Raw genomic sequence first — 12,171 nt, forward strand, 5'->3', positions numbered from 1 at the left:
CAACTACCTTATCAAATCAATACTCAAAACTTTTTGTTTTCACAGACCCAGATGTATCGGCAGGCTTGCACCTCTGCCTAATCCTCAACACCTAATTAAATTAGGCTAACCACTAATTGACAGCACGAGATAGCTAAAAGCTAACTCACAGAAGATAATCTCCAGCACGTGTACGTAATCAACCAAAACTCTTTGCATGCCTCCCCTTCTTTATTTCATTAATTTGTTTGATACCCTTCAGTCCTTCACCACAAAAAAAAAAAAAAAAACAAAAAAATTAAGGATAAAAAACCTTAAACCGCTATGATCATGACAAGAGCATTGAAAGCAAAAGTTAGGTTCTTGAGGTCCACAAGAGCTCAACTTTCCAGTAGCAATCACCCCAGCTAAACGTGCTTTTCTTTTTGTCTTTTTGCTTTTCTGTGAATGGCTTCCGTGGGCAGCTTGTCCAGCAATATTATCTCACCTTGTACCATGTTTGCTTATTATTATAGAAGAAGAAGAAGAAGAAGAATGAGCTGAACTGTATCTCAATTATTGACAAGAACAGCTAGCAGATGATGGCCTCCTATATCAATTATCTCAATTTTGCAACTTTCTTCCCTTTTGGAATTTTAATATTTCATCATTTCGTCAAATTTTGCCATTTCCCCCCTAATGCCATGTAAATTGGGGGGGGGGGAATAAAACAAAATGAGTCCCAATTGTAAACAAAATCATTTGAGAGAGATACAAATGAAAAATCTTGAGAGTTGGAGGAGATGCTCCTATGAATCAAATCTAGCAATAGTTGCAAGGGACATTTTACATTTCCATGCCACACGTGCTGAAAATGAGTGGAAGCTCCTATAAATTGTTATTTTAAATTAAATCAGAAAGTGTAGTAAAAATTAATTTTTAAAATATTTTTTTGTTTGAAAATAAATTATTTTTAATATTAGTATATAAAAACAATATAAAAATATATAAAAAAATTAATTTGAAGCAAAATAAAATAAAATAATTTTATTTAAAAAAAACGCTTTTAAAATATAAAAACAAACTGCTTCTTGTTAATAATAGAGTTTTTAAATCCGGTCTGGTAGTCGACCCGGCCCAAGACCTGGGTCACAGGTTTTTTCCTGGTCATCAAGTTTTGATCGGGTCACCCGGGTCAATCCTAATTTTTTTATAAATCAAAACGACATCGTTTTGGTTAAAAAAATAGTCGTTGCAATTTAATTTTTGACCAGGTCATCCAAATTTTTGATTTTTTTGATATTTTTTAAATTTAGTTTGGTTTCTGTCCGGATTAGCTAAGGTCGGGTTTTAAAAGTATGGTAGAGAGAATTAAGCATAAGCTAAAGGATAATTACGTCATGATTGCGATATAATAACATCACTCTTATGCACAACCCCTTTATACTAGAATTAGATGCTCTTCAATCTGGCTGACATGAAGTTGCATGGGAAAAGTGAGAATGATAAATCAATCCCTTGATGTATCATCACCTGCACATTCTTTTTAAAGGATGCTTTTTCATGAAGATTTGATGCGCTACTCACCCCCTCTCAGCTCCGCTCCTCTGTTCTCCTCCATATCTATCTGCTAGGAAGTTTCCTTGAATGTACTCATTAAAGGTACCGTATAAATGGTTGCAAGTTTGAATTCAGTATGCAGGAAGACTGAACGTTTTGCCCTCACAGACAATTTCATCATAGCTAGAGGAATTTCTCAATCAAGAAACCAGCAAGGCCTGCCTCCATGATCCCTCTAGCCCTCCACTTATTTTTCAAACAGATGATGATAGTAACAGCTTAACTAAAATCTACCCTACAGCACCCGGGCTGAGGTGAAAAAAAACCACACAAGCATAGCTTTCTGAAGTTAAACATATAAATATAGTACCATCATCATTTAATCCTTGATCATCTCTTGAACGACGTGATATAGCATGTAACCTCTCTTTCCTGCTAATTCTTTTCTGCCTCCGACATGGTACCACCAGATGATGTCTTTGTTATTAGTTAATAAATTCTGCAACTTCTATGGTGAATTGGGTTAATTCTTGAAACATCTCTTTCAGTTTTAGAGTTAACTTTTGACTATTTGTCTTGTTACTTCACAAATACATCCCTCCCTTATAACCCAGCCAAAATACAGCCCATTCCCGGACACAACAACTTAAGAATTTATGAGCTTCAATTCCCAGTAACTAAACCTTTAACATCTTCTCTACAAGCTTCTTGTGAATGGCCATTTTCAGTGCCAAGCCCAGGAAAAGCACTATTTTCCTTAACATCTCCTTTCTCTTCCTCTTCTTGTTCTATATTGCAACCTCATATTTTCCTGACCAATCCAATGAGCCAGAAGTCACCACTAAACGTTCTTTAGTGCTTCAAGAAGAATTGACCAAAACTGATGGCTGCAGCCGAATTCATGACTACACAGATTACAAATCCAAGTGTGTGTACATCAAGTCTAATATTGGGTGCAGGTCTAAAGGGTATATAAACTATCTTCAAATCTTTTACTGTACTTGTGGTAAATTTTCTATGCTTGGCCACGTTATGCTGTTACTATGGCTGGCCGTTCTGTTCTATCTGTTAGGCAACACAGCAGCAGATTACTTCTGTCCCTCCTTGGAAAGCCTGTCCAAACTCTTGAAGCTTTCTCCAACTATTGCTGGTGTCACCCTTCTTTCGCTTGGCAATGGCGCCCCTGATGTTTTCGCTAGTATTGTTTCCTTCACCAGGTCTAGCAATGGTGATGTTGGCCTGAATAGTATTTTGGGTGGGGCTTTTTTCGTGTCTAGTGTGGTGGTTGGTGTTATAAGTTTATTGACTAGTCCTCGCCAAATTTCTGTTGACAAGTGTAGCTTCATCAGAGATGCCTGCTTCTTTCTGTTCTCTCTATGTTGTCTTCTCTTGATTATTCTTGTTGGAAAAATCTCCTTGTGGGGTGCAATTTCTTTTCTTGCTATCTACTTGGGTTATGTATCTGTGGTTTGCATCATGCACTTTCAGTACAGAAAAAAGAATCATTTAACTGGAGATGGCAACCAGGAGGAATTTTTGGAGAGGGGTATCCCATTACTCGGTTATGTTGATGATGAAAAACCAATTTTGGTGGACAAAACCACTGATGAAGATCAACAAAGCTCATTGATTTTTTGTAATCTCGATCCATCCTTTTGTTATTACTTGGGTAGGCTTCTGTATGTTTTGGAATTTCCTCTGTACATCCCTAGAAGACTGACTATACCTGTGGTTAGTGAGGAGAGATGGTCAAGGCCATATGGAGTTGTTTCTGTGGCATTGGCACCAATTCTATTGGCAGCACTGTGCACCTCCCAAAGGGAAAAGGAGTTTGGCTCTAGAAGCAGCCTAGTAACCTATATGACATCAGGATTGATTGGGATGGTTCTTGGCAATCTTGCATATGTGACAACGAAGAAGTCTAGCCCACCGAAGAAATCCTTGTTCCCTTGGCTTGCTGGTGGGTTTCTGATGAGTGTAACTTGGTCATATATTATTGCTGAAGAATTGGTCTCTTTATTGATTTCACTAGGGTATATACTCGGGATTAACCCTTCAGTTCTTGGACTGACTGTCCTGGCTTGGGGCAACTCCCTCGGAGATTTGATAGCAAATGTTGCCATGGCAGTAAATGGTGGGGCAGATGGGGTCCAAATCGCCATATCAGGCTGCTATGCTGGTCCCATGTTCAATACGTTGCTGGGTTTGGGCATTTCACTGATCATCTCATCTGGGTCCAAATATCCCTCTTCATTTGTCATCCCAAAAGACCCTTCTCTCTACGAGACTCTAGGGTTCTTGATAGGGGGCTTGCTCTGGGCCCTTGTGATCTTGCCGAGGAAGAACATGAGGTTAGATAGGTCTCTCGGGATTGGTCTCTTGGCTATATATCTCTGCTTTCTGTCTTTGAGGCTGGCCAGGTCTCTTGGTCTCTTGAAACTCCATGGGGTTTCTTAGTCTCTTCCTTCAAAGCTCGATAGAGTTGAAGATGAGCTTGGAAATATTGAACCTTGTAATTCAACTAGTTATACGTTACTGTACAGTATTATTATAAGAATCAAATAATCAAGATGGTTTTAATCTCTGCTGCTCCTGCAGCAAATGCAATATAAATTACTGCAGGTTCCTGAGCCCTTGTTGAACAGTCTCTGCTCGTCAACCCGTCATTGCCATAACTTTTTTCTTTGGATAGGAACCCCCATGATCACAATTATCACTTTCATAAACCTCTTAGTCAAGTGAATCTCTTGGGATCGGATTCCCCTTTTCCTCTCAACTTCCAAATATCGCAGCCATCGCCTGTCCTGTTGTCCTGAAAATCCTATTGGCCGCCATGCCTGTGCACTTCAATTTCTACCCCCCTAAAATGTTCTCTCTAATTTTACCCTCTCAAATTAAAATTCCTACCTCCTTGGCTCCCTCCTTAGCAAAATTAATACCAATACCCCTTTCATTTGTTATTTTTAAAACCTATGATTTATAATTTATAATTTATAATTAAAAAAACACATGTCATGATCGCAATTAAAAGCTCTGCAACTTTCCCAAATAACTGGCGGACGTGGTCCCATCCAATTTTGGATGTTTCCTGCAAGTTGCTAGACACAGAGCCTGCATCGTGTGCCGAGTTATCTGGTACGTCCTTAAACGTGAGGGGACCTTACCCTGTACCAAGCACGTGGCCCAATTCCTACAAGTTGAAGTTAATAATCAATGTCGTCAAAAAAAAAAAAAAAAAGGATGAGATTGAGATGTAAAGAAAAGATGTGAGGTTGAGTTTTATTTTTAGATATATATATTTTTTAAATACAAGCCACCGAGAGCTGGGATAGAATTTGAAAATATAGTTGAACTTGTATTTAATACACAAAAACTAAGGTCAAGTATTCTTGTTCTTAAAGTTTAATGCTCTTCTTTTTATTTATTACCATCTATTAACATAAAACCACTAACTTAATAATTTGAAGGCCTCTAAATCCTATAAAAAAAATTGTTTTGTATACCATCAATTATTTGCTCTTTATATCCCTGAAATTTATAAGTATTACAAATTTTTATGGTTACTTAAAAATTACTTAGTTAATAATTTTAGGATTTTAGAGGATTAGTTAAGGTGTATGTAAGCCGGCTCAAACACCAAGAATTATCAAAAAAAAAAAACATGGATGTGTGATCATTTATTTTTTAAAATACTATTTTTAAGCATATTGGATCCTTAAAGATAATCAGTATTGTAATATTTATCTCCTTTTCAAATGGCTAAATAACAAGTAGCGCACGTTTCCTTCTCTCATGTCTTAATTAGTTTAACTTCGAGAACAAGTTGAATTCATTTTTTTTTAATAAAAAATGTTAAATATCTTTATCAACAAAATAAATGGCATTAATGGCATGATTGGTCCTCAGAACAACCTAATGACTTGTAATGAAAATCTTAACATAGAAAGCTGAGATCGAAATCTGTTGAAATGAGAATAAGAGGTCATGCAAGCAAAAAGAGGAAGAAGAACTTGCTCATGCTGTAAGACTATAAATTTCCACGCAATTAAGTCATTGTTAATATTACTTTTCTTTTCTAAAATGATTGTCTTCCAAAGTCTTACATCTATGATACATGCCAGTTTAACTCTTTTTTTTTTTTTTTTTGTTAGAATGTTATATTATGGTAAAGATTATTTTTTTAAATATATTTTATTTAAAAAAATATATTAAAATTTTTTTTTTAAAACAAAAATTTATTTTCAATACTATCACATCAAAACAATCCAAAAATATAAAAAATTAATTTAAATAAAAATTTAAAAAAAATATAATTGAACCGCGAAAAAAAACACTACCATGATCATACAGCATCACATCAAAATCAGCTAAATCTAAGCTCTTTACGGTAGTTTTTAAAATTATGGTAATCATTGATTTTTAACGTGTGTTTTTGGTTGAAAATATATTAAAATATTTTTTTTATTTTTTAAAATTTATTTTTAATATCAGCACATCAAACCGATTTAAAATATTAAAAAAATAATTTAAAATTAAAAACATTTTTTAACGGCAAAAACAAATAAGACTCTTCGTATATGCTATTGTTATATCCAATGCCTTGGCCATAAGATGCCACAACAAAATTTTGCACGAGTTTGTGAGCATATTCAAATGGGGCCAAACTCTGCTGTTTGGTAATGTAGCTATGAGCCAAAATTGACTCCAATCAATCTAATTTTCTTGTGGCGATGATGCAAGTGTTGAAACTCATGAATGAGCAATGAGATTAATAATATATAATGAAGGAAGACTGCTTTTGTCTTTGTCATATACATTTGCCCTCCAATATCAATTATTAGTTTCTAGCAATGTGACAAGAAAGAAAGAAAAGGTTGGACTATTAGTTGTGCTTTAGCCAAGATATATTATATCACCAGCCACTAAGCTGGGCCCAAAGCTGAGTGTGATACGTTTGGCCGCCTCCTCCTCCTCCTCCTCCGCCTCCTAGTGAGGGCTGGGGCCTTGAAGAAATGGATGGTGCATCACCACTCAACTGCATGTCTTGAGCATTACTCGGTTCCTCATTGCACATGTTGGAATGAGCAAAAGTAGTATAAAGTATGAACTCAATCATGATTTTTGGTTAAAGTCCTGAGAACACATCCCAAAATTCCATTTCAAGTGTCTTTCTTGTGTGTCTTAACTAAGAAGATGTATAGAATGTAAACATCCGAAGTACACTTGAAGAATCAAATGAAATGGAAAATTATTTTCTAACTAGTAGCTCCATGAAAATAATCCAAGCCCCATTCAATTCACCTGCCAAATGCTCTGCAATTAATATTCTTGGGCCCCTGATATACCAGGGTATCACAAGCTCATCATTTCGTCAAAATTACAGCAAAAAATGCATTGGCGCAAAAATGGTTTTCAAACAAGTTGCTGGATTCATTCTGACAGCTTTCAGATTAGTGCAATCAAGATTACAAATTAAGGTTTATAGCCATTCTAATTGCCATGGAAGCTCTAAGGAAATATACAAACTTTTAATCAGAAGTGTAGCGATCACTGTACAGGAAGGAAGCTGGTAAAAACTAAGCATGTGTATCGTGGAAATGGAAAGATCCAAGTGCCTGAGTTAGCCTCAAAGACACAGACATCATGTATATAGCCAAGAGCCCTCCTCCTAGAACCCAGTTAAGCTTCATATTTCTCCTTGGTAAAACAACAAGTGCCCAAAGCAGGCCACCTACCAGAAAGCCTATTGTCTCCAAGAGGTAGGGATCTTTTGGGATCACAACAGATGATGGGTAAGCATACCAGGCTGAGCCAACCAGAGACACCCCGAGACCGAAAAGGATGTTGAAAATGGGACCCGCATAACAGCCTGATATAGCTACTTGTGCGCCTTCAGGGCCACCATTCATAGCCAATATCAAATTTGTTATCAAATCACCAATTGAGTTTCCCCAGGAAAGAACTGTTAATCCTAGTATAGAAGGACTTACTCCAAATATAAACCCGAGTGAAACTATCAAGCCCACCAATTCCTGAGCTATTATATAACTCCATGTAACACTCATTAAGAATCCTCCTGCTAGCCAAGGGAGCAGGCACTTCTGTGGTGGACTTGACTTCTCAGTTGTTACATATGCAAGAACCCCAAATGTCATTCCGAACATCAACCCAATTCCATATACTATTAGGCTTGTGTTGAGGGTGGCCCTCTCACCCTGGGCATTCCAAAGAGCTGATAAGAGAACTGGTGCCATTGTCGCTGAAGCAACTGTGGCTGGCTTGGACCATCTCTTTTCACAAACAACAGGAATTGTCAATCTCCTAGGTAAGTAAAGAGGCATCTCAAGGATCCGGATGAGCATGCGACAAGGAGCTGATAATCGTACACAAAAGCAACATTTGTTCATTTCTACTTCAGTACCACACTCCATATCACATCCCTTCACATAATTTTGCTCCCCTTTTTCCATGCTGCTTAAAATTGGTATATTCAAATCACTGCCATAACTTGAACTAGCGTTCCTTTCGCTTTCGCTTTCGTTTCCGCCACCATTCCAATGGACTTGCAGGACGTAAACAACCATGAAGTAAACTATATACATCGACAGAAACCCCATTGCACCCCACAGATTGATTTTGCCATGAATCAGGATGAAAGTTAAGGATGCAAGAACTAAGAGGAAGAAGCAAACATCCCTAACAAAGGCACACCTGTTGACTCTAAATTCCTCTTGCTTCACCAAAATGCTTATGATTCCAACCACAACACAAGAAACAAAGGAAGCACCACCTAGTACTGTATTAAAACCAACGTTAGATGTCCCGTCACCCATAAAAGACACTAGGGTGGCAAAAACATCAGGGGCACCATTGCCAAGTGAAAGGAGGGTAATCCCAGCAATTGTAGGAGACAAATTCAACAGCTTAGACAGTTTTTCAAGTGAAGAACAAAAGTATTCAGAAGCAGTGTTTCCCAACAGATAAAACAATACCAAGAGCCAAAGAAAAGAAAGACAATAGCCCAAAAGAGGAAATCTTCCAAGATTGCAATAGAAAAGGTAAAGATAGTCAATATAGCCTTGGGAGACGCATGGGATATTTGATTTAATGTAAGAGCACTTGGCTTTGTAGTCATCCAGACTATGCAACCCCTGGCAGTCTTGTTGATCATTTTCCTTGAAAGATTGAGAACTCCCCAGCACAAGAAACCCAGCAGAACTGAATTGCATGATCAAGAAAACACATGCCACCAAGAGAAAAGAGATATTTAAGAACAAGACATATTTCTTGTGCTCAGATATGGAGGAGACCATGGTGCCTAATAGAGAAAACTCGATCAAATTCCCTCTTGAACACAAAAAAAGGTCATTAAAAAATCATGATGAAGGAACAGGGCCTATAATCACCAGACTTCTAGTTTCATCCAGGACAACATTAATTTAGCCAAATTTGAATGCAACAGCATCAAAGAAAGAGATGGAGAAGCCAAGGAAACAACTCAATCAAAACCCTTTTCCTAGACCACAAGATCGCACTAAATCAAGGAAAAGAACCGGGCACAGGACAGTAAGAGGCAGATAGATTTATTCTAGAAAATATTCTTCTGAAAAATTTGGTTGAGAAATGAAGACCATTATACCAAATACAAAAAACAAAACCAACCCCTTTGATGATATACGTGTTTCGAAGAATGCTGGTTTGAGGAATGCAAATCGGAGGAATCTCCTGATTTAGGGCTGTGAAGGCAAAGCAAAGAATCTGTGGAGTGGACCAGAGGAGGCAACACTAGCATCAAGATATTATACAACGAGTGAGAGAATCATCACTGTTCAGCAAGAGGACACGGCTAAGGAAGGACTGGCACACTTGCTTTTCTAACAGCTGCAACATGACATCGATGTAATTTAATGTGTCAGATGTCCTATGGCAAGGAGGAAAGTGATCCCACTGAGCATGTGATCCTTGCGTGTATTCCTCTCAATGGTGCAAGAAGCATCTCTAAGAACAACCCAGCAGAGAGATTTTGTTTTGTAATATTTTATTTTCCTTTTCCATTTCTTCTGCATAGAAATGGGAAATTGATTTATAATAGCCACCAGCCGAGTTCATCCGTCTCCCATTAAATGAATTGATCTCCACTTTGCCGACCACACCAGATCCCAACTAATTAATATATTGATTTCAGTTACATTATCTTCTAAGGAAACTTTGGCGCCCGACATCTCTTGAAACACGTCGGAAGCCCCCTCAAAAAAAATAAAAAAATTCTTTTAGATAAACGACAAACTCAGAGGAAGGGAGAAATAGATTTTAGATAAATATCTCTAAGTCTTAGCCCTTTCAGATGCTCGCTGTGTCGGTAGTTTTCGGGAAACAGCGTTGAGTGAAAATTTGAAATTTTATTTTATTTTTTTAATATTTTTAAATTATTTTGACGAGTTAACGTTAAATATAAATTTTAATAAATAAAAATATTATTTTAATATATTTTAAAATAAAAAACACTTTAAAAAAATATATCTTTACCAATCTTTAAAATGAATAACTTTATAAATAATACATGTAGAATATATTAGTTTAGTGTGATCCGAGTATAATTTGAAGTATTTAAACGTGACAGGGCTGATAATATCAAAGATAATGGCATAATAAAATTATGATTTGATTAAATTTCAGGGTTTAAAGTACAAATTTGAAGGAAAATTTTTTAAAACAGTAATGTAAGAGTTTTCATGATAAAATCTTTTTTCATAGTTAAAATATTTTGTAAATTAGTTTTGATATATATATATATATATATTTGAAAATCCATGGACATGAGAGTATTCCAGCTATAGCTTTTCCACTACTTTAATTAATTATCTTTGTGCGTTATCCAAATTACGAGGAATTTAGAGTCAATGCTTTCACATTAACTTTGAATTTATCAGAGTCAAGACTTCATGACATCATCACATGATTTTGTGTGGATTACATTTATTTGAAATGGAAATTTATAATTTTCATATCGTTTTCAAATATGAAGTTTTTTTATTTATTTTTATTTTCCCTGGCAAATCAGTGCATCACCAGCCCAAAAGTAGTGAAACAATTGAATAATAACTATTCAAAATAAATTTATTTTGATCATACATCATAATATATTCAAAATATATTTAGTTATATTATTAATTCTTAAAAAAACAAAAAAAATTAATCAGCCAATGAAGCATGCTGAAGAATTATTGAAGGTTCTAGATAGTTCAAAGCACTTGCTAGTTGGCTAGTCAAGCTTTCGAAGTGTTAATAAATTATAGTTTAAACTATTCAGTGGGTGGACCAATGATGAGAATTTAGAATTAAAGGGTTTATTTTTCATGTAATTTTAGTAATGTGATTGCTAATATGATGGTCATTGGAGGCTTACATGGTCGTTAACTTCAGGGCTCGTGAAATTAGTTGAGGTGCGCACAAACTGACTTAAACATCAATGTTCATGCAAAAAAATACATATAATTTAATTGGAGTTAGATTTATTTAATTTTTAAAGATCTCAGTTTAGGGTAGAATTATGATGATTGGTGGGGACTTATAGCATTCTCAAAATTTAGAAAACCCCACATTCCCATCTAAAAATTTTAGCAGTTTTTAATTATACCCTTCAGTTTTACAAGTTTGGCACTCTTAAAAACTAATTATTTTCTTATCCATCCCTCCAATCCTAAATCTTGGTTGCTCGAGTTCAAACTCTTGTGACCAATGGTAGCCCAAAGCCACTCCAATATCTCATCTTTCAATATTTTCTTCTTTTCCCCTTTTCAACGTGTCTTGTTACAATAGATTTGTTTTTGTTTCATTATTTTAACATCAAGAGCCGAGACCCTTTCGTGCTAGACGTCGGCTCCTCCTGCACCTTAGCAGACGGCGTGAATTTCACCGCCGCACGAAGGGGAGGAAGGATGCCCAGGCATCAACGTGTTGACTTTATCCTTTGAATTCCTTCTTGGATTTTGTATTAGAATCCCACTCTGCACCCTGGCTGGAGGTCATTGGTTAGCAGGGCTGTCATCCGTCGAAGAAGAAAAGGCGCTTGTCTTATCTTTCCCAGTAATAAATTATCAAGGACGGTGACGGAGGAGCGTCGTTTTCCTTATCTTGATGTCAACACCAGTAATAGTGAAAGAATCAAATCCCATTCCGCCGCACGTCTTCTTAGCTAGCTGGACTTATATCCTTTGTCTATTACTGTTGTGGTGAAGATGATGCTGATTATCAGTGCAGAAGCTCATCTAACGCGCGGTTCCTTATCCATCGCTACTTTGTTCATCAACTCATGACTTATCTTTCAGTGCTGTTTCGAAGTTTTTATTTAGAATCAGCACTGTGGCAAAAAGGAGTTTTCAAAATATCACAGATAGAACACGATGCACAGGTCTCACACGCCGCGAAGAACAAAACATGAAGGCCATACATACACCATTAATTAATACACGAAGGTCTTCTATGCAGAGCTTGTCTCAGAACACGCTCTCGTATCAGTGTAACAAATCAACTTATTATTATGTTAATGTACCGTAGTCAACTGGAAGATATGTCCCTATAAATATCTGATTTTTCATGGCATGATGAAGGTTCATACACAACCAATAATTGTCCCTTTTACAATAATATACA

General features: G+C 36.4%; 2 protein-coding genes across 2 annotated transcripts; one reads left to right on the forward strand and one right to left on the reverse strand.

Moving 5' to 3' along the window:
* Window positions 1–1,770: 1,770 nt before the first annotated feature.
* Window positions 1,771–4,100, forward strand: LOC133669149 (cation/calcium exchanger 1-like). Its single transcript, XM_062089186.1, has one exon. It carries the CDS (start codon window positions 2,233–2,235, stop codon window positions 3,973–3,975), a length of 1,743 nt encoding a protein of 580 aa, XP_061945170.1. The 5' UTR covers window positions 1,771–2,232; the 3' UTR covers window positions 3,976–4,100.
* Window positions 4,101–6,924: 2,824 nt separating this feature from the next.
* Window positions 6,925–9,723, reverse strand: LOC133668920 (cation/calcium exchanger 2-like). Its single transcript, XM_062088927.1, has one exon. The coding sequence runs from the start codon at window positions 8,829–8,831 to the stop codon at window positions 7,095–7,097; it is 1,737 nt and encodes a 578-aa protein (XP_061944911.1). The 5' UTR covers window positions 8,832–9,723; the 3' UTR covers window positions 6,925–7,094.
* Window positions 9,724–12,171: the final 2,448 nt, after the last annotated feature.

This window comes from Populus nigra, chromosome 12, assembly GCF_951802175.1.
Source record: "Populus nigra chromosome 12, ddPopNigr1.1, whole genome shotgun sequence".
NCBI lineage: Eukaryota > Viridiplantae > Streptophyta > Magnoliopsida > Malpighiales > Salicaceae > Populus > Populus nigra.